At 45.5% G+C, this 21,284-nt stretch overlaps 4 protein-coding genes across 7 annotated transcripts in view; 1 reads left to right on the forward strand and 3 right to left on the reverse strand.

Annotated features, from left to right (window-relative positions):
• Positions 1-2,779: 2,779 nt before the first annotated feature.
• On the forward strand, positions 2,780-6,871 carry LOC146566417 (hepatitis A virus cellular receptor 2-like). Its single transcript, XM_085287887.1, has 5 exons — positions 2,780-2,870; positions 3,001-3,342; positions 4,389-4,483; positions 5,262-5,367; positions 5,859-6,871. Exons 1-5 carry the CDS (start codon positions 2,780-2,782, stop codon positions 5,936-5,938), a joined length of 714 nt encoding a protein of 237 aa, XP_085144013.1. The 3' UTR covers positions 5,939-6,871.
• A 648-nt stretch (positions 6,872-7,519) lies between these two features.
• LOC146566418 (GTPase IMAP family member 4-like) lies at positions 7,520-9,147 on the reverse strand. Its single transcript, XM_085287888.1, has 2 exons — positions 9,123-9,147; positions 7,520-7,950 (listed from the first exon to the last, which is right to left on the reverse strand). Exons 1-2 carry the CDS (start codon positions 9,145-9,147, stop codon positions 7,520-7,522), a joined length of 456 nt encoding a protein of 151 aa, XP_085144014.1.
• A 4,237-nt stretch (positions 9,148-13,384) lies between these two features.
• LOC146566419 (uncharacterized) lies at positions 13,385-19,140 on the reverse strand. Of its 2 annotated transcripts, none has more exons than XM_085290105.1 (7): positions 18,511-19,140; positions 18,373-18,428; positions 17,793-17,891; positions 15,896-15,939; positions 15,564-15,702; positions 15,033-15,176; positions 13,385-14,952 (listed from the first exon to the last, which is right to left on the reverse strand). In XM_085290105.1, exons 3-6 carry the CDS (start codon positions 17,860-17,862, stop codon positions 15,058-15,060), a joined length of 372 nt encoding a protein of 123 aa, XP_085146231.1. In that variant the 5' UTR covers positions 17,863-17,891; positions 18,373-18,428; positions 18,511-19,140; the 3' UTR covers positions 13,385-14,952; positions 15,033-15,057. The 2 variants fall into 2 exon arrangements, with proteins under 2 accessions (XP_085146231.1, XP_085146232.1); XM_085290106.1 differs by having other exon boundaries at positions 18,373-18,439.
• A 138-nt stretch (positions 19,141-19,278) lies between these two features.
• apbb3 (amyloid beta (A4) precursor protein-binding, family B, member 3) overlaps positions 19,279-21,284 on the reverse strand; it is a 10,507-nt gene continuing 8,501 nt past the window's right edge. For all 3 annotated transcript variants that reach the window (XM_085290048.1, XM_085290049.1, XM_085290047.1), the window contains 3 exons: positions 21,109-21,224; positions 20,850-21,029; positions 19,279-20,698 (listed from right to left, as the gene is read on the reverse strand). In XM_085290048.1, the coding sequence (XP_085146174.1) occupies positions 20,438-20,698; positions 20,850-21,029; positions 21,109-21,224 (557 nt within the window). In that variant the 3' untranslated portion in view covers positions 19,279-20,437. The remainder of the gene's footprint in view (positions 20,699-20,849; positions 21,030-21,108; positions 21,225-21,284) is intronic.

Genomic DNA, 21,284 nt, shown 5'->3' on the forward strand with positions numbered 1-21,284 from the left:
GAGGAGGAAACGCCGTCCCATAATTCATAGCGACGGAGCGTTCAAAGTAAAGAGCACCATCGTGTACACCTTCATCATAACTGTTTGCATTTCATCCAGAAGCTGCTGATGTGCTCAGTTTGTATCAGCAGCCGTTACACTCACAGCTCAACCCGCTGCAATAAAACTTCTTCCTGTTGACTCTGAAGGTTATGTTCCAGATTAATGGTTGTGTGTGATTGTGCAGCAGCATTAGTGCAGTAAACTGTGTCGACTGCAGTTCACATGTTGTGTTTGTGAAGGTGAAACTAATAGAAGTGGTCCTGTGCTCAGGTTTGAGCCCCAGCCGGACTCTGAGCCTCTCTGTGAACAGACGTGGATTACTCGATTACTCTGCAGTGCACAGAAACATCCACTGACTGCTGTGAGGTCTGTGAGCGGCCTCTGCTTCCTGAAACATCACTGACCCAAACCCGCTCAGCTCCTTCAAAGTGAATCACATGGATGTTGCTCACGTTCATTACAGCACTAATAACACGACTCATCTTTATTATTGTTGCAGACGTGATGTGTCTGTGCTTTTATTTTGATGGTGTCATGTTTCCTGAAGTGACGTAGCAAAAGTAAAGCACAGTCCTCGGTAACATCAGGCGAGTGACTGTCAGCTGTTTTCACCTGAGCAGGTGAGTCCCACTGAGTGTGTGTCAGTGTTACACACACTCCTGTTCAGGTGTGATGAATTTCAGTCAGACTGAAGCAGGTATGTGTTCACACTCACGACTGTCCCGGGAATCAGAACCAGAAAAAAAGGGCATTTAAAAGGTTACCATGGCGAGTTTAAGTCCAAAGGAGCGAGAGAAAAACTCTTGTAGTCAGTGAGACTGTTTCTAATGTCGCTATGCTGGACGACTGTAATTCATTATTATCAGGAAGTCCTAAAAACTCCCTGAAAAGCCTTCAGCTAATCCAAAATGCTGCAGCAAGAGTCCTGACAGGGACTAGAAAGAGAGAGCAGATTTCTCCTGTTTTGGCTTCCTGTTAAATCCAGAATTCAAAATCCTGCTCCTCACATACAAGGTCTTAAATAATCAGGCCCCATCTTATCTTAATGACCTTGTAGTACCATATCACCCTATTAGAGCACTTGGCTCTCGCTCTGCAGGCCTACTTGTTGTTCCTAGAGTATTTAAAAGTAGAATGGGAGGCAGAGCCTTCAGTTTTCAGGCCCCTCTTCTGTGGAACCAGCTTCCAGTTTGGATTCAGGAGACAGACACTATCTCTACTTTCAAGATTAGGCTTCAAACTTTCCTTTTTGCTAAAGCATATAGTTAGGGCTGGACCAGGTGACCCTGAATCCTCTATGTGCAGCAAACAATGCACATAATTTAACCTATTTGTCATGGTCCTGGGTCGGTGACCCAGCACTTTAAGTTTATTATTATCATTTCTAGTTTATTATGATGATTATTATTATTGTTTGAGTTCTCTTTGGTCTGCCTCTGAGTCTGCGTCTGTATCTCTGTCTGTCTATGGCGTCACCCCGTCTGTTTGTGAATCTGTCTGTTTAGTTCAGCGTCTTGTCTGGTTCCCCGTGTCTGAGTTTCCTGTTTTATTGTGAAGGTCTGTGTCTCATGTGAGTGTGCTGAGGTTACGTTTCCCCTGTCTCGTCAGCTGTGATTTCTCCCAGGTGTGTTCCCCTCCTGTCTCTCATCCCTTGATTACTGCCGTCTGTGTAATTAAGCCCTGTGTTTCTCTGTGTCAGTGTTGCGTTGTACCTTCAACTAGCTGTGTGTTCTGCTTCCGTGTTTCTAGTGTTTCGTCACCTGCTCCAGTTTAGTGTTTCAGTCCTCAGTTCCACTGTTACGACCTTTGTTTTTCTTTTAGTGAGTTTATTTAGTACGAGGTTTCTCCCAGCAATAAAGCTGCGCTTAAAGTCTCACTTCCATGTCTGAGTTCTGCATTTTGGGTCCACCACTCCTGCTTGCCTGCCTGCCACACAGCCAACCATGACACTATTAAATAACCACATTACCTAGATAGACTTAACATACCATACACAGATTAACGAATTAGAATATTTCCCTCAGCATGAATGCACTGCAACCTCAATAACTTTCTCGAGACCATCAAATGTGTCCATTAACTTGAAAGTACACTTCACCAAAGCTGCAAATTCAACAGTTTTGTGCAAAAAGCAGGTAGCGATTTCACAATGGCTTAAAAAAATCAAGTATCCACTTCAATAAAGTGCTAATATTTAACTGTTTTACAAATATGACAAAGGAGTTGTGTTAAATTACAGCCAGATGCTGTTAAGTTGGGGTTTTGTGCCGTGCACATGCTCAGAAACAACGGGTAGGCTGTATGCCCAGAACACCGGCACTTTTTCAGTAAAGAAGTTGCTTCAGTGCTGCAGTGTTGTTTTCACAGGTATCTGTACTTGAACGCGTCCTCTGCCTCTGAGCAGGATACTGAGGACACGAGCGTCTGACCGATCTCGCTGACAACGAGCCAGAGACCAGCTCGAGTATTTAAGGATCAATAATCTGAATGAATCTGAAATATTGAACGTCTGTTCTTCTGCCTGCAGGTCAATAAAAGCTGACTCATCTCTGAGCCTGTGGCTGGTCTGCAGAACGAGCTGCTGTTAGCAGGAAGTGAAGGGCGGACATGGCAAACCACAGAGTCATGTGACAGCAGAAGAAGAACGACACGGAGCAGCTCTGAGACTGAAGGTTTGTCCGGCTCTTTACTCCTGCAGAGTGTTTCAGAGGAGAGCGGGCGAGCTGATGATGTCTGGATGTTCTACAGAGTGATGAAGACTCCGAGGGCTTCAGCAGCCTGCGGGGAAACAAGCAGGCTTCCTGTGATGCTGCTCGTCCTCCTGTCAGGCACGTACGCCTCCGTCACTCCTGCTGTCGCTCTGTTTGCTCGGCTCTCTCTCTATTTGAACAAAATCACTTTTTTATTCTTTGAATAAAAAATCAAACTGTCTTTAACTTCCTGTTTCTGTGTTTCCAGTCTGTGAATGTGACAGCGTGGAGGTCAAAGGTCACACAGGTCAAGACATCACTCTGCCCTGTAAATATGACAGCAAATATCACGGCGCTCTGTCAGCGTGCTGGCAGCGAGGAGAGATACCAGCCAGAGGCTGCTCCAATCAGCTGATCTCCACAGATGGACTCAGAGTGTTAACCAGAGCTTCCAGCAGGTATGAGCTGCTGGGCCGACTGGAGGACGGAGACGTCTCTCTGACCATAAAGAGCCTGACAGAGGGAGACGCTGGACGATACGGCTGCAGGGTGGAGATACCCGGCTGGTTCAACGATGAGAAGCATCACATCGATGTGAGCGTCGTCACAGGTGAGGAAGCTGTAAATGTAAAGACAACATCCCGTCGTATCAGGGTCAAGTGTTCCTGTCCAGAGCTGCATGTTCACTCAGAGACGAACATGCTCAAAGTGCATTTTCTTAGCTTACTAGCAGCTGAAGGTTCAAGTTAAACAACGGCTACAAAGAGCCCCGCCCCCACACAGGACAGTATCATGTGTGGTAAACAGGACTCTCAGGTGATTGGTCAGAAGTTCTCCTTATGTGGCAGAGATCCAGCTCACGTTTCTTCTTCTGCAACTTTCTGAAACACTTCTGCAAGCAACACTCCCGTCACCATGGCAACCACCTCTCGCTCCCCTCTCAGACCTGCAGGATGCATCCCATAACGGCAGAGTTGTGGCCCTGTGGTCTTGCAGGCATCACAAACCCGTCCACGTTCCCGTGAAGTCTCTCAGTCTTGTGTCTGTTGGTATCACAGGAACAGCCTACGTCTAAAACTCGATGCAGCATCAGCCTTACAGATGAAAATGAATCCCAGCAACGCCCAAACAGACCCGTTACCACGAGCACATCACCCACACACACGGTCCTGCTCTGAGGTAATCCACTCACCAACAACACAGAAGGAGGAAATGATTTCCCCAAACCTGCATCCTCACTGAAACTCGAGCTGTCCGTCTGTCTTTAGTCTGTCTTCCTGTGGACGGTTTAGGAAAACGACTCGAACAAGGACATTTTTAATAACTGGAGGTTCAATCAAACCTCAATATTACCTTAAAATAGTGCCGATCACTTCCTGTGGAAATCTGTGCGAACTGATTGGACTGCAGCTTCACACACACAGTTGATCTGCTGAAGAGTTAAATGTGTGCCAGCTGGTTGGAGCCTCCATGCTGTGGTGTTTCACGTCCACTGTAAACTCAGAATGTAGTTAAACATGAAGCTGAGCTGTTTCAGCTCCATCTACCACAGCAGCTTTGCATGACTGTCAGTTCATAATAATCCATCTTTGTCTTACACACTAACTTCCTGTAAAACTGTAAAACTGAACAATTAACAACTCAAACTCTGTTTAGCTCCTCACATCTTCACCACTGTCACCACCGTGGTGGGACAAACAGGAAGTGATGTCACAGCCACAGGCTCAATGCCGACGCAGACTCCGACCGAGGTAAGTTGGGCCTTTTTTTAATTCTCTTTTTTTAGTTCAGGTTAAATGAATTTCACAGAATTGTAAAAATGTGATTAATAAACATGTTGTTGCTTATTAATCACTGTGTTACGTTCAAACATCCACCAAAGTGTCAGAAATGAGCTCAACACGATCACGACTGTGATGAGAATGTTATTGACACCCTCCTCTCCACGAGACGTCTGGGCCCGGGAGAGCCCGAGTGTCCTGGAGGGACGCTCCCTGCCGGATACACGACGGACGGGTGGAGGAACTGGAAAGACTGTCGATCGAGGACATTGAAGACAGCTACCTTTTCAAACCATGATAACAGGGTTGCTGATGGAGCTGGCTTGTAATAATTGCATCATCATGACTGCGTCTACATCGGCTCACCGCCTCACCCACCCCTTGCTTGTGGTGTTGTGACGTGAACATGTGTGTGCTCTCTGTGCAGAGGAGCTTCTTTTGTTTCTGTTCTCGTGCTGAGTGCAGGTTTCTCCCTCCTCTGCTTTCCCATTGGATTCTACATGTCATTGCTTTTCCACATTACGGGGTCGGGGGGGTCCAATTTTACTGCTGGTGTAGACTTTGCATGTGTCAAATAAAAGGCTTGATTGATTGATTGATTGATTGATTGATTGATTGATTGATTGATTGATTGATTGATGTTCCTGTTGGTGTTTTTAATGGGAGGGACGTCCTGCTGCTGCTCTGACCTCAGCTTCACCTTCAGGCTGCTGATTGGTTCACAGGTCACATGACTTCATGTTTACAGGTGAGGATCACAGCTGTGCAGCAGGAGGACCACCTGGAAAACTTCATCTGGAACTCAGTGAGGCTGACCTTCATCATCTTCATCCCTGCTCTGCTGACTGCTCACAGTCAGTACACACACACACACACACACACACACACACACACACACAAACCTGTTTTCATATCTTAGTGGAGCATTGACATCATGCTTACCCTGGCGTCTTACATGACTGCCTGACCCTGAGCCTAAACCTAACCAGACTGTAACCCTGACACTAAAACTACATTTTGAGTCTCAAACATGCCTTTTGTCCCCACAAAGATGTGTCACACACACACACACACACACACACACGCACACACACACACACACACACACACACACACACACACACACACACACACACGCACACACACACACACACACACACACAACGATTGTTTCACGTGATTGTTTCCACCAGCTTCAGTCTGACGGTCATTAAATGTCGCCCTCATGTGGTCAGACTCAGGTATTACACCATTAAATATCTCTCCATATGTTTCCATTTCACATCAGACTGAACAAAGACAGACACCTTTTTTTAATCATTTATTTGATTAAATTCACCTGCAGGGGTTTGGAGGCGGGATCAGAGACTGCAGACGGACATCAGGCTGAACCAATCAGACAAGGAGGAGGGCAGTCCTCTGTAAAGATCCCCTTGAACAGCTGAATGAAGGGAACAGCTGATCATATCATGATTGTGCAGTCAGGTGCATTTGCTCCCACCATGGGGGCAGAGACCCTGTGGGGTCTGAACAGTTGAACAGTCAGCTGAGACCTGACGGCAGCCCCACAATGATGTGCTGCAACAACAGGAGGACATCTCCACTTTACTGATGAATAACATGAACGAGCTGTGCGGATCAGCACAGACACTTTGAACACATTCCTGTAACAATTATTCAATTGACCTCGAGTCAGACAGATCCAGTCCCAGCATGCTTTGCTTCAGACTAATTAACTGACAGGAAGCAGCAAGTCACCAGTGTGGGTCACATCTGAAAGAACAGCAGCACCTGTCTATGTACAGCACTGCAACCTTCAGCAGAAGCTATGGAGGCTGGGCCCAGATGCATAAAGCTTCACGCTTTAAGCTCACGGCCGTAGACATGGTCCCAGCAGAGGCCACAGCCTGCTGACGAAGAATCTCAGTCCATCCATTCTCTTCTGCATTTCCACTTCAGGTCATGGAGCGGTTGGAGCCCATCCTACCCCCTGGACAGGTATCAGGTTTAACTTCCCACAGACAGGACAAAGACACGCTGTGGATAACATCTAATGGTGTATGGTCTACCTTACAACATGAAGCGCCTTGCTGCTGTGGGGATTTGACGCCATATAAATAACACTTTCCTCGTCTTAACAGATGTGCTATAAATAAAATGTGTCTTACTTACTCCAGATGCTACATATTATAAGGTAGAAACCCTAGAGGCGGTCTTTACTGTCACGTCTGCTGACTGCAGCTTCTTCTACACTTTCTCCTCTGACAGCACAAGAAAGCAAACTCACCAGGCTTTAAAACACGATTTACATCATCTGAGGTTCTCACTGAGAGAACAGTTCAAGAATGTCCCCAAACTAACATGATCAATAATAATTAATCATTCGTTTTAAATCAAATAGGATAATAAAAATGATGACACTGATGAAGACTGGTGAATATTGTGTTGATGATGTGACTTGAACGAGCTGCTGCTGAGTGATTGTTCTTCACTGTGTAATACACGCCTGCTTCCTGACTTTAGCAGCAGTAGTACGACCCACTCCAGCTCCCACTCCAGCTCCCACTGCAGCTCCTACTGCAGCTTCCACTCCAGCTCCCACTGCAGCTTCCGCTGCAGCTCCTACTGCAGCTCCCACTCCAGCTCCCGCTGCAGCTCCTGCTGCAGCTCCTGCTGCCAGACCCAGTGCAGCTCCCACCAACAGTCCCACTGGACCAGCTGCAGCTCCAACAGTAAGCTCGGTGCCAATCGCAGCACCGACTCCAGCGGCAGCTCCAGCTGCCCCGAATAAACTCGTTGTTCCTTCTGCTTCATATCTTGCTTCAGTGGCCATTAGCCCAGCCTGTCCTCCTGAAGTAGCTCCATCTCTTTGGTTATAGCATTCTCTGCCTTCTCAAACATCTCGTTGGTGTAGTATCTTCCTCCGGTTCCCTGAACCATGGTGTTGACCTTCTCCAGCAGCTCTCTGACCTGAGCAGGATCTCTGCTTCTGTTGTTAAAAACATGCTATCCTCCACCACACTGACGGATGAAGTCATGGAGAGCTGGAGTTTCCCTGATGGAAGTTCCTGTGGTGACTCTCCCACGCTCCAGGTCATCTCCACATGTGAACAAGGCCATGGTGTGAATCTCTCTGTGAATCTGTCCACACGGAGCAGCAAAGGAGATGGCTGTCCTGACCTCTGTCTTCATCTCCTCTTCAGTTTGAACATTATCAAACACACCTGGAGTATCGACCACAGCCAGTTTTTGACCTTCAAACTCTCCCATTTCCTTCTGACACTCTGAAGTTACCGAGTTCGGAGATGGTTTAGATTCAAAAGCATCGTCTCCTCCTAAGATGGTGTTTCCTGATGCACCAGATCCAGTTATTCCAAGGAGCACCATCCTGAGGTCTGGTTTCTCTTCTATCTCTTTCTTTTGTGGTTCCTCTGACTCTGTTAAAGAAAGTAGAGAACTTCAGTGATTTCACCACATTTTGCAACTGAGGACTAAGTCACGGTGAAGCCGCATTCGCAGTGTGAGAACGTGTTTGACCTTCCTGATTTCCATTTCTTTTATTGTAACATTTCCATAACGTCTCAAGCACCAGATAGTTTGTTCTCACCACAGTTTATTGAGGAGGTACAGAAAAACAGGCCAGGAGGAGGCGCTTCCAGGCGCCCTGACCGTCGTCTTCACGTATGCGCCGAGTGGCGGTTCAGGGTACCCCGCCTTCTTGGAGTCCCTGGGTGGGAAAGACTCACTGGCAGTTGTCCCCACTGGCCCAAGCAGTCATTAGGTTTAGGGGAAGTCACTTTTTCACACAATATTTATGCATTGATCAAACTTATATTTTTATTTGTCTTAATTAAGAGTAAAATGCTTTATTATTATGAAATGGAGAAAAGTTGTTTATCTCTCTGATAGTTGTTGATCGCGTCAGAACATTAAGATCTTTCACTCTCTTAGCTGTGATGTAGAGGTGGCCCTATCCCTGCCCCACGTCACACCACACATCATACTGCATATTTTTCTATTTAAAGAAAACATCTGGATGTGAGTCTGAAGCTCAAGGAGAGCGAGGCTCGTGTGGCCTTCCCACTGACGGCTTGTTTTTCACAGACTCGCAGTATCGACGTTAAATCTTTGTCTGACTTCATTAAATATACTAAATTTATTGTACAACGAGGTGATTCAGGAAATGGAGCTGCTGCATCTGTCACTGAAAAGACACCAGAGATCAAACTTTGAGTTTTAAACACGTCTCCTCGTCAGAAAAGTCGATCTGATCGTTTAAACGTGAATCTGCCGGAGACGAGAGAAGCTACAGAGGTTTGTACTTGCTCTCTCTGCATCTGTCAGAAGTGTTGAAATCACATTTCCTCCTCGTGTCATCCACAAAGTGCTGCCATCGAGGGTTTGTTTGAACAGTTAATGTTTACACTGGTTGTTTTGCTCCTGTGTTTAGATCATATTGTACAATAAAAACTACAGAAAAACATCAACTATTGTAAAAACAAAGGAAACCAGTGAGAGGAAAAGATCAAAGAAAGGTAAAGTGAGTGTTGAGTCTTATCACTCTTTAATCACACTCATTTTCTACATTGCTATTTTTAAATGTACTTGCCGAGTCGCTTGTGTTTGCTGGCCATGTTCGTCTTTTACAGTTGATGTGTGGTTTGTGTCTCTGTTGAATAGTTTCCTCTTTGTTACACCACAATTTGAGTCTGCTGTTAGCGCCTCCCTTTGAATAGGAGGAAACAGAAGCAGGTAGTTGTTGGTTGCACGTCAGCAGTTGTGTAATTTAGCGACTCCATCTGTGTGTGGTACATCACTGCTGTAGTGTGCGTGCAGCAAAGCACAAAGCCTGTGATCAACAGCCATTTTTCTGCTGCTGTTACAGATCTGAAGTGAACGTCACGCTCGCCGGACAATCCTGCAGGTGCTGTTTGGACGGGTCATTTATCCCTGAATGCTCTCGGTCAAACATAGTGAGCTGCGCTAATGCTTGAATCACAGTGCCATTAGACCTAATGTTACACTCAGTAGCAACACTAGGACCCACGTTTCTTAATCCCTGCTTATTTCCTCCCTAATGGGGTCCCTCACACTTCTTAAATACATTTACAAGGACATTAGGTTTAGAAATCAAATGAACAGCTCTGAGGTTCCTTTCTTTAAGAAAGGGTAGGATGGCCCCTCACGGTCTCTAAATGAACAGCGAGGTCAGTTTATGATCATTAATATGCAAATTCTCATGACCACTGATCAATAACCATGAGTCCCATTCACAGAGAGTTGGGGAATGGCTGCAATCACAGCATGTAAGATGGTGACAGACGTACCCTTAGGCCCCTCCTCCATTCAGAGATGGTCTTTCCCCTGACTCCGCCCTCAAACCAGCGTTCCTCCCTGTCCAGGATGTTACATCCTCATCACTGAAAGAGTGTCCACTGGCCTGTAGGTGTAAACAGACTGCAGAGTCGTGGCCTGACGAGGTGGCTCTGCTGTGTTGTGCATCCTCTCAGCCAGAGGTTGTTTGGTTTCCCCGATGTTTAAATCCTGGCACTCCTCCTGCACTTAGGCAGCAGCTGACTTCCTGCATCACCTGGAGCTTTCTTTAGGTGCCTTCCTAGCTTTGACAGATGGGAAACCTGCAGTCAGCTGAGACTGAAGAAGTCACCTGATGATGACGAAACTGTCACAGTCTGGCTGGCAGACCGTGGGGAGGTGGGGAAACAGGACCCAAACGCCGGACTCTTCAGTGCAACAGTGTTTATTTACAAGGTGGTGAAGTAAACAACAATAAATCCCCAGTTTCCCAGACTCCCGTGTAGTGCTCTCTGCCCCAGTGTCCCTGCACTCCCCGTGCTCACTGCTCCTTCTCGTCCCACACTCCTCCTGAGGGGGAAACAATAGAGGCAGCCGTTACAACTTGTCCCAGCAGGCATACACTCACGCTTGACTTGCTTGAAGACTGACGTGTAGTCAAACGCAATAATCCAGCGTCGGTGGAAGCTCCATCGCTCATCTAAATAGCTCCCCCGACGAGCCCAGATGAGGAGCAGGTGTGCGGCCAGGACTTCGGGTGTGGCCAGCCCTCAAGTTAGGCCACGCCCCCAGGGCTGAAGGTGCCTGTAACTTAAACCTACATACAGATGTGCACAGGGGCAGTGCAGACAACACACCAAATAATAATAATAACAACAACAACAACAACAACAGTCATAGTCCCCACTGCCCACGGACCCCGAGTCCCCAGAGCCGGGTCCGTGACAGAAACGTTTCTCCCACTGAAAACGTCCAGATGAACAGAATCAACCTTTTGAGATTTCCTTACCTGGATGACTGAGCAGGTTCTTTTTTTAATCGAACTTTTTAAATACTAGTCCTTCAAACTAGTAAAAACATGGGTAATGGGATCCCGGTCTCCATTAAAGTCTCTGACCCAAGAATTTAGGTTTTAACCTCTCCAGTGTCCCAGTGAACAAACTATGGATGTTGTAAGATGGCGCGGCCACGTCCAGACGCCTTCCTGACCACTCCCCTCAGACTATGCACCTTTTTAGTTGTTTACTTATTTATTGCTTTGTTAAACATGGCAAAATCTTCTAGTTTTAGCAGGTGTGTTCACTTACATCTTCAACGAGTCCCTGGCGAAGTCTGTGGTCCCCACATGCTTCAAAAGATCCACCATCATCCCTGTGCCCAAGAACAGCAAACCCTCATCCCTGAACGATTACCGGCCAGTTGCACTGACCTCGGTAGTAATGAAGGTGTTTGAGAGGCTGCTGAAGAACATCATCTCCTCCTCCATCCCAGACACCACAGATCCGCTGCAGTTCGCCTACAGATCCAACAGATCCACAGAGGATGCCATCGCCCACGTCCTACACACCACTCTCAGCCACGTGGACAAGAAACAGGGTAACTATGTGCGAATGCTGTTTGTTGATTACAGTTCAGCGTTTAACACAATAGTGCCCTGCAGACTGTTCACAAAGCTCAGGGATCTGGGACTTAACAGCCGTCTGTGTGCATGGGTGTTGGACTTCCTCACTGGCAGAACTCAGGTGGTGAGGGTGGGCAGGTGCTTCTCCAACAGCATCACCATCAACACAGGAGCACCTCAGGGATGTGTCCTCTCGCCACTGCTCTACTCCCTCTACACTTCAGACTGTGTGGCCACCCATGGCTCCAACACCATTGTGAAGTTTGCTGACGACACAGTGGTGTTGGGTGCCATCTCCAACAACGATGAGGCGGCCTACATGGATGAAGTGAAGAATCTGGCATCGTGGTGCCAGGACAACCACCTCCAGCTGAACGTCAGCAAGACCAAGGAGCTGGTGGTGGACTTCAGAAGGGGTCAGCACAGAGAAATATGCCTGAAACCCGTAAACGAAGCAGCATCTGGCTGCAGTTTAAAGACCTTTTTGTCTCAACTTGGTCTTGACTCAGTCTGCGGCGGCTCGTCTTCTACCCGGAACTAGAAGGTTTGCCTCTATTACTCCAGTGCTCTCTGTTTGGCTGCCTATTAAACTTTGTATTGATTTTAAAGTTCTGCTGCTTACTTTCAAATGCCTGAACAACCTTGCCCCTGACTAGCTCACCAACCTCCTCGGTCTCTATACTCCCAGAGGTTCTTTACGATCATCTGGTCAGTTGCTTCTGGCCCAGCCCAGGCACCGTCTGAAGACTAGGGGCGATCGTGCCTTTGCAACCTCTGCAACAGTCTTCCTGCTACCAATCGCACCTCTGACTCCATTCAATCCTTTAAAGCACGCGTGAAAAGTTACCTATTCAACCTTCAAGCTTTTCTGACTTGCTAATCCTCACCGCTCATTAACTGCTGTATCGCTGCTCGTTTCTCTGGATAATCATGACTTCTCCCTGTTTCTACTTATTAATGCTTTTTGTTTGTTTTCTCTACTTTCTCTATTTTAACTTGTTTTAATGACTTACTGTAAATTACTCTTTATTCCTCGCTGTGAAGCACTTTGGTGTGCCCCCCTGGTTTTAAACGTGCTATATAAATAAAATTGTATTGTACTGTATCTTAACCACCATAATGACCGTGGCGGGACAAACAGGAAGTGATGTCACAGCCACAGACTCGATGACGACACAGACTCAGACTGAGGTAAGTTGGTTTTTTAATTCTCTTTTTTCAGTTCAGGTCAAATTAATTTCACAGAATAATTAAAATGTGTTTAATAAACATTATTGTTTATTAATCACTGTGTTACATTCAAACATCCACAAAAGTGTCAGAAACAAGTTCAGCGTGGTCGCCTGTGGACGACTGTGATGAGAGTGTCACCTGCTGAGATTCAGCGAGCTTAAGAAATCTGCTTCTCTTCAAGTGTCAGCAGTTTCCCTACAGGTCATTCTTCATGTCTGCAGGCGCTCTTCAGCTCAGCAACACAAAGCTGACAAAATGATTTTTACTGATTTTTATTTGTCACAAAATATCAAAAACATCAAAACAGTGAAGAAAAAAAAGCAGTCACAGTACAGAAGAGACTAACGAACCGAACACGAGGGGACCGACATTAAAGCGACTCTTTACATTTAATGTTAGAAATCAAAGAGAAACGCCACCAGATGAGGGGAGGAGTCAGAGAAAAGACTTAACTGCAGCAGCTTACAGCTAAGTGTCCGAGTCACTAACAACATTTGAGCCACTTCAAAGACGTCGCCTGCTAAGAGCGGCTAACGGAGGCTAACAGCAGCTAAGAAAGGCAGAAACAGAAAGGTTCAGCATCTCAGTGTGGCTGTCGTCAGTCAGCAGTGAGCATCACTGACTCGTGTCTGAGTCCTTTCACAAGGTTTCCTCCGGAGTAAACAGCTGTGGATGCTCCACCCAGCATCGTGAGGTGCCCGCAAGAGCGCTTCAGAGTTACAAATATAAATATATATATTTTTATTCTTGACTTATTGCTAAGTATTTATATTATTAAAACATGTTCAAATATAGTGTGTACAAAAGCATTTTTATCCAAACAGTAGAAGCAACAGCAGGTTAATCTGATGATGATTAAAAGTCACCCTCATGTGGTCAAACTGAAGTACTACAACATAAATATCATTTTATTAGCATTTTAAACTTGTTATTAAATTAAAACATAAGTTTAAAATTAATTTGATCTCCAGAAGGTTGGACGTGTTTTCAGCAGGCCAAGCTGGACCAATCAGAGGAGGACGTATTGGTTTAACCACCCAACAAATGATGTTTCTACATTTTATTTTAGTTTATCAGGTTCTTCTACTGAGCTGTGAAACAAATGAAGTTTTCCACAAAGTCAGTGTGAAAAAATAAAAATGAATTTCTGACCCTGAAAAATGTTCAAGGTTTTTTATTTGTCACATGCATAGTTATACATGTATAACACACGGTGAAATGAAAATGTATTGTAGTCGTTCCTTATTTGAAGGTGATGGATTCATATTATTGATATGTTTTGTTTTCTAAGATGGAACAAAGTCTGACTTCATGCATGATTTTAAAAAATGAACAAAATCAACACAAAAAACATTCACAGGACAACATGACTAATGTTCTTCACTGTAATTAAAATGTTTTTTAAATGAATAAAATGTCATTATAAAGTGACTATTAGAAGTAAGCAATGGTCAGTGCATCAACATAGAGCTGACGAAATAATATTTCCTGAACAGATGGAAAATAAGAGCCGTCATAAAAGATCAAACAACTTTTTCCTCTGCATGATGTCGCACTGAGACGATGTAATAATCATAAATCTTTCATTACTGCTATTACTTCAAACTCTCTGAATGTTGAATTCATCACTCGGCTTTTATTATTTCCTATCAGCTTTAAGTCTCAAACGTGAGCATCACAGCAGTAAAACTTTGGATCTGTCTGCGGCAGGCAGAAGATTGACAGCAGGCTAAACCAATCAGAGGAGGGCAGTCCTGTAAACACCATCACATACTTCATGTATAAAATAAAGAGTTTTTACCTCGTGTTTGTGGTCCTTGAATCAAAGTTCAAACCTTATCAGTTATTTAAGCTGAGTGGCCTTTCAAATGCAGCTTCTGTTAAACACGTGAAATAAAAACCCTGCAGAGACAAACAAAGACGCATTAATGTGTCTGAAAAAGTTTATTTAACAGAGAGAAGATGAAGTGTGTCATAAAGCTGGAGCAGTTCTACTGACGCAAACATCAAACTGAGTTTCTGGAGTTCAGTCAATTTGTACATTAACATCTTAAAACAAACAAACAGCAAATATTTTGATTATTGCTGAAGAATTAAAATAAAAAACAAAAACATTTGTATTTTAATCATTTCAGAAGTCAAGAGAAAGAGTTCATCATCGAATACTGAACAAACTTCCATCCATCCTCTTATCTTTATTAGGGTCACAGGGGGCGGAGCCTATCCCAGTTACGCAGGTGGAGAGGCGTGTACACCTGTACAGGTCCACAGCCTGTCGCAGGAGAAACATGAGAACATAAAAACAGTTTGGTGTTGATGAGAAAATCAAACTTGAACTGTTTGATTTCATACCTGCTGTGTGACAGGAGGTCAGAGGTCAGCAGAGGTGCCGAGTCAGCAGGTCCCAGAGGCAGCAGCAGCACAGGAGAGTCGAGCACACCGCCAGACACGACTTCCTGCCGCCGCCCTGATCCTGCTGCTGATCCACCACGTAAACTGGAAGGACAGGAAGTCACATGACTAAAGCCTGCAGGATGCATACCCAGTATAACAACCAGTTATGACGGCTCTACAGTTTTTTCTATTTTGGGATCCGTATGATGTCATAGAGAGGAGAAATCCTTGTATGGCCATCAGAGAAGCCCCGCCTCCTGTTTGTGAGGGACAGCCAATCAGAAAACCTTGTTTTTCTTGTTTTATATGTATTTTCTTTTATGTGGTTATGTGTTCATGACGACTCAGACTCGCAGCTGCTGAGGTCGTCTGAGCATGTGCAGAGGAGGGAGGGTGGAGGCTGAGGATGGAGGAGGAAGATTTTTCCCCACTATGACACACAAACTGCTGACCCTGCCTGAGCTCTCTGTGTCGTGACCTTTGACCTGCCTGCGTGTTTTGGTGGGTACGAGGCCCCTGGGGGCCCGTCGAGCCTGCCCTGGTAGGCCGACTGGGTCCCAAAGGTGCTCTGTGGGGTCATCGGAGCCATGTAACCTGGATGTTCATGGTAATAGGACTGAGGGAAGGTCTGCAGAGGAAACACGTGGTTACCATAGTAACACTGATGGTCATGTGACAGTTCGTTAATTTGAAGAAAAATTTATTTTCATGCAGTCAAAGAATTTTTAAATCCTAAAACTGAAAAGAGGCTGAAATATAAAACCAGAAGCTTCATAATCTCTGATGATCCTCAGGATGCTGCAGCAGTGCATGCTGGGTACCTGGTACGGAGAGCTGGGGAAGAAGCCAGGCTGACAGGCGAGAGCTGTAAAGAAACAACAGGATCAAAACTTAAAGCTCAGTCTGAGAAATGAAAACAGCTGATTGGCTCAGATTCTGCAGGTTTCCTGAACTGAATTCTTCTGTCCCAGCCGCCTGTGAACGCACCTCAGCCGCCTGTGAACGCACCTCAGCCGCCTGTGAACGCACCTCAGCCGCCTGTGAACGCACCTCAGCCGCCTGTGAACGCACCTCAGCCGCCTGTGTGCCTGCATCCTCCCTGCTCCACCCTCCTTCCTCCTCTTCCTCCTCCTCCCTGCTCCACCCTCCTTCCTCCTCCCACCTGCTCCACCCTCCTTCCTCCTCCACCCTGCTCTACCCGTGTGAGTAAAGGCAGAAGAAGCTCATCACATAACTAAACTTTAACTAATGACTTTAATAAAGGCTGTTGCTGTGGCAGTGATGGTCCGTGTTGGTCAAGTTACTTGAAAAAAGTAATTAGTAATTAATAACCAGTGATGGGAATAACAGAGTTACCAACGGCGTTACTAACGGCGTTACTTTTTTCAGTAACGAGTAATCTAACTAATTACTATTCCTATCGTTACAACACCGTTACCGTTACTAACAAGGAAAAACGGTCTGTTACTGTTTTTCAACAGACGGCTGAAGCTGTGTTCAGCTCACTGCAGCTTATATCAGCTGCAGGAAGTAGCTGTAAGAATCAGGACGCTGCAGCTTTAAGCAGCTGCGCTCCTGCGGACGGTAACCATCACTTTCTGGCACAACAGCTGGAGCTCAGGGGGCAAAACAATCGCACGAGTGCTGCTGTTTGACTGAGGAAGAATAAAGGAGTCGTGGTCAATCACATGACCACTTACAGACAAAGCAACAAGGTGACATATACCAGTTTATAAACTGTGTTGATCGGCCAGTAAAACCAGAGTCATGATAAACAAGATAACAAGTTAAAAGGTTAAAACTAATAAAGTTTTAAAAAGAGACTTTTCCATTTGATTACATTTTGTATGATGATGATGCAGAAAAAGCAGAACTGGGCTGAAAGATCTAAATCGTGTTTTTAAAAAGTAACTAAGTAGTTAATTACTTTTGAAAATAAGTAATCAGTAAAGTAACGGGATTACTTTTTGGAGGGAAGTAATCAGTAATTAGTTACTGATTACTTTTTTCAAGTAACTTGACCAACACTGTATACAACAGTCTTATTTACACTCTTTCAAATAGATGCAAGTAAAACAGCAGAAAGAAGTAAAATCAAAGCCTCAGCAGCTCTGAGTCGCTCTTAGATCTGTTGTCACCTGTTTAGCAGGAGTGGGGCGGGTGGAGGTGCCACAGCCGTCATGTCAGTGGGCGGATCCGGCACTCGGTGCTTGTTGGAAGTTTAGGGGTTTTTTCGCTGTAAAAAGAAGTTTTCTTCCCACGCACAGCGGACACTAATGTTTTTGTCACTTTTTATGGAATCAAACTCAAAGTAATGTGATTACATCCACGCTTTAAACGCTGCACGCTCATACTCTCTCTGCACTCGATATATTACCACTGTTGATCTGCACACAGCTGTTGTCACGAACGTCGCGCTCGCTTACGTCACTGTCATGAGACATTCTCGCAATAAAATCACGGTTTTAGCAACGCAGGGTTCCTACGGGAAAGTAACGGTAATCTAATTAGCTTTATTCCAATGGTAATCCCTTACTTTACTCGTTACTTGAAAAAAGTAATCTCATTACAACGCGTTACTGCCCATCACTGGTGATGGCACATGCCAACCTTTGACCTCTGTGGCTGAACATGAAGCCAGTTTTGTGTCTTTCAGAGTAAAACTTGTGCAGCGCTGTTGCACACAGGAAGTGATGTCAAAGATAAAAGAGGACAGACCTGGAGAGAAGACGGGGGCCGAGGGGCCCTCAGGGAAGTGAGGACGGTACGGCGGAGGCTCGGCGCTCATCCTGGAGGGACGGTCGGCTGATGGCGTCGCTGTAGAAGAGGAGAGCAGAGACACTGAGCGGCTGTCTGAGCGTGGATGCTGACGCGTCTCCTGAGTCAGAGTCAGGTCAGTGAACGCTGCCTCACAGCTCCATAATCCAATCTGCTCCCACAGACCTCCACCTCTCTGTCAACACTGTTTTTATTCACGCTCAGGATTGTTGGTGTCAGCTGAGCCTTATTACCGTCTGCACAGCACAAAACTTCCAGCTGAGACACAAAGAAGCTTTCAGATGTTTGAACGGGGACTCAAGGTTTCCCATAATTACTTCAGAGCTTCAGTTTAGTCGTCATTACTTTATTACCAGACAACAGAAAGTTCATTTTAACCAAATAACCAGACTCCATTCACGAATCCTGCAATTTAAGGTTTTACAAGCAATCCTAAGAATTCCAAACTAATTCATTTTACACTTCTGGAATTTTACAGTTTCAAAGTGTCGTCTCTTCAGTTCGTCTCTGTTTAACCCACCTCACTGCAAAAAAACGTCAGAATCCAGGAAACTTTGACCTCAGTCTGCTGCCCGCCTGTAAGAAACCTGCAGTCATCACAGAGCCTTTAAACGTGTGGTTTTTAAATGGAGTCTGGTGTGACAGAATCTGAACTCACCTTCCAGCTGAAGACAAACTTCTGCTAAATCATTGATTTTCTCTCCGGTGAGCTGACAGACGACTGACGGGCTGAGGAGGGCAGACAGCTGCCAGAGGCAGAGGAGGTGAGGTCAGAGGTCTCCTCCTCCTGCTCCTGCTCCTCCTCCTGCTCCACTGATGGTGGCTTCCTGTTTGTTTTTCTTGCAGCGTTTGGGCTCAGACTAGTTCACAGGAAGCCAAATAAAGTCTGCAGCTTTCAGGAGTCACCCTGGAAACAGCTTCAGAGATATCTGCTCATACAAACTGATCACTGATCAATAACATTCAGCCTCATCTCTTTATTTTTTTGTTGATAATTTATCATCTTTGAACGTATTTTAATTTTTCAATATTTTTCATTTTTGGTTCTGTTTTTCTGTCTTTTTTACATTTTTAATATTTTATTTTTCACTTTTTAAAATCGTTTTTAACTGTTTCTGTTTTATTATTTTGTTATTTGTTGTCTTTGTTTTACACAAACAATAATAATATCGATTTTTCTTTCCCATTATATGTGTTATTGTTTCATAGATAATAATGTTTTACATTTGTATTAATAAGATTTATTATTTTATTAACATTTTTATTACTTGTATGATTTTTGTGCTTACTTTTAAAATATTTATATTCATTATAAATGTTTTTTACATTTTTATTTAATTTAATGTGTAAAAAATAAATACAATTTTTTTTACATATAAATTATTTCTTTAAACAGCTGTTGCTCGAGTTTCATACCAGAAAAAAATGTTTTTATCAGTTTATTATTGGTTCATTTATACATGACATCATTGATCACTTTTACTGCGAGGAAACAACGACAGCCTGTCAGATGCTCAGAAACTCAATCTTACCTAATAACAGTAAATACAGCACAGCTTCTATTTAAGGGTACGTCAGCCAATCAGGAAGCAGAAGGAGAGTCAGATGTCACTGTGGGCGTGGCATTTGTTTCAGTTCATGCCTGCATGCAAACTGCTGCTTTCAGCACAGGAAACAGGCCAGTTTATCTTCAGTCTGTTTCTCCAGCGCGTGTTCATCGCCCTCTGGTGGCCGAGTTAGTCAGTGCAGCTTTAAAACACGATAATGAAGCTCAAAGCAGAACAAACAGACGCGTCTGTACAGTTTTTGCTACGTGTCCTCTGTTTACAGGAAGTCTTCCTCCACCTTGGATGTGAAGCGGTCCTTTTTACTAACGTGGGCGGATTTTCACTGTTACCCTTTGAGCCGATCGCCACCTCCTCTGCTCCTCCCTCGTTTGTGCTCGTTTGTGCTTGTGGTGGTGACAGACCCTGGAGAGCCGCACAGAGTTCAGGTGAGGCCGTGGCAGTGACTGCCACGGCCTCACCTGAACTCTGTGAGTAACTGTGAGTAACTCTAACATCATCAGTCACACACAGAGACTGATGATGTTACCTCTCAAATCAAACGCCTCACAGTTAGGAGGAGCAGATGTGACTCCGCCCCTCGAGGGGAGGAGCTGTGACGACAGGAAACAAGAAAATGAACTTCAGTTACGACTCATAACCTCGGTTCTATGTGCACAGATGGAGCTGAAGGGGTCAAAGGTCAGGGCTCAGCCTTGTTTATGGTGTGGATGGATGTTTTCAGCGATGAACCTGCTAGCCTTTAAACTTTCGGACGTGTTGGTGGAGGTTTTGATCGATTTCGTCCTTCACTCATCCTGCTGATCAATCACAGCGACTGATTCAGGTGTGTTTGTGGTCCAAGCATCGTGTTCTGGAGTTGCTGGTGATGTCACTCAGCCAGGCGGACCACCAGAGCCCTATGTGCACAGAGTTCAGCCAATCAGAGGCCGGTCTGGAGGCCCAGTGTGGTCAGGGGTAACATATCTGGAGAATCAGCTACCCTAACCCCTGGGGGCTCTGGTGGTCCCGCCTTCATCATTAGGACGTGGCGGCCTGTTTGTTGCGGAAAGTTTCAAAAAACGCCATCATGCCCTTCCTCACACTGCTGCTGCTGCCGCTACCCTTCGCCATCCTCTGCGCCATCATGCTGGAGCTGCTGCCGCCATGGTGACGGGATGTGAGGGGAGGGAAGGCGGCGCCATCCATGGAGTTGGCCCGTTTCACCTTTGACGGGTTTGCACGCCATGATTTGGTCCTTGGGGGAGGAGTCTGAGCCACCAGACACTTCTGATACTGGACCTGAAGGAGCAACAGCAGCCAACAGAGGGCGCCAGAGGAATGATTTATTCTTATGATCAATATTTATGCAATATATCAACAAAGTCCTCAAACCGAAACTCTGAGTGTACGTCAGGTGATCAGTGTGATGTCCGTGACCTGCATCTCTCACCATGCACGCAGCCTGGACGGCCTCGGAGATGATCCCAGCGTCCGGTTCACACCAGAACACGTGACATTCAAACTGCTGCGTGCCGCCGTCCACGATCACTGCGAAGGTGTGGCTGTCGTGACCGACGCCCAGGAAGGTGAGGAAGCGTACCTGACACTCCCAGAATGGCTCGTCGCCGTCCTGTCAGCACGACAGGAGGAGGGTTAAACACAGCCATGATGACCTTTGACCTGAAGTCTATGTGCATCGAGGACTGTACCTCTCCTTTCCACAGAGACAGGACGTTATCGGTGACGTGGATCACGGTCGGCTCCCAGTCGTCTCGGTCTGTGGAGTTCATGATGCTTTCTATCGCTCGGTTCAACACCTCCATACCTGCGACACACATCAGCGACCTTTAACCTTTTAATCACACAATATTAAAACACTCCTACT

Source organism: Mchenga conophoros, linkage group LG10, assembly GCF_057382185.1.
Source record: "Mchenga conophoros isolate Kocher_MC1m ecotype Shallow Benthic linkage group LG10, M_conophoros_male_GT1.1, whole genome shotgun sequence".
NCBI classification, from domain to species: Eukaryota; Metazoa; Chordata; class Actinopteri; order Cichliformes; family Cichlidae; genus Mchenga; species Mchenga conophoros.

Coding starts and splice junctions, on each gene's coding strand:
- LOC146566418 (XM_085287888.1), bottom strand. CDS start 9,147: ATGGCCAGCAAACACAAGCGACTCG. Junction 7,951..9,122: donor CAGCAAACACAAGCGACTCG/GCAAGTACATTT, acceptor TTTCTTTAACAG/AGTCAGAGGAACCACAAAAG.
- LOC146566419 (XM_085290105.1), bottom strand. CDS start 17,862: ATGAGCGCCGAGCCTCCGCCGTACCGTCCTCACTTCCCTGAGGGCCCC. Junction 15,940..17,792: donor GGCCCCCGTCTTCTCTCCAG/GTCTGTCCTCTT, acceptor GTTTCTTTACAG/CTCTCGCCTGTCAGCCTGGC. Junction 15,703..15,895: donor TCCCCAGCTCTCCGTACCAG/GTACCCAGCATG, acceptor TTTCCTCTGCAG/ACCTTCCCTCAGTCCTATTA.
- LOC146566417 (XM_085287887.1), top strand. CDS start 2,780: ATGTTCTACAGAGTGATGAAGACTCCGAGGGCTTCAGCAGCCTGCGGG. Junction 4,484..5,261: donor CGACGCAGACTCCGACCGAG/GTAAGTTGGGCC, acceptor TCATGTTTACAG/GTGAGGATCACAGCTGTGCA. Junction 5,368..5,858: donor TGCTCTGCTGACTGCTCACA/GTCAGTACACAC, acceptor ATTCACCTGCAG/GGGTTTGGAGGCGGGATCAG.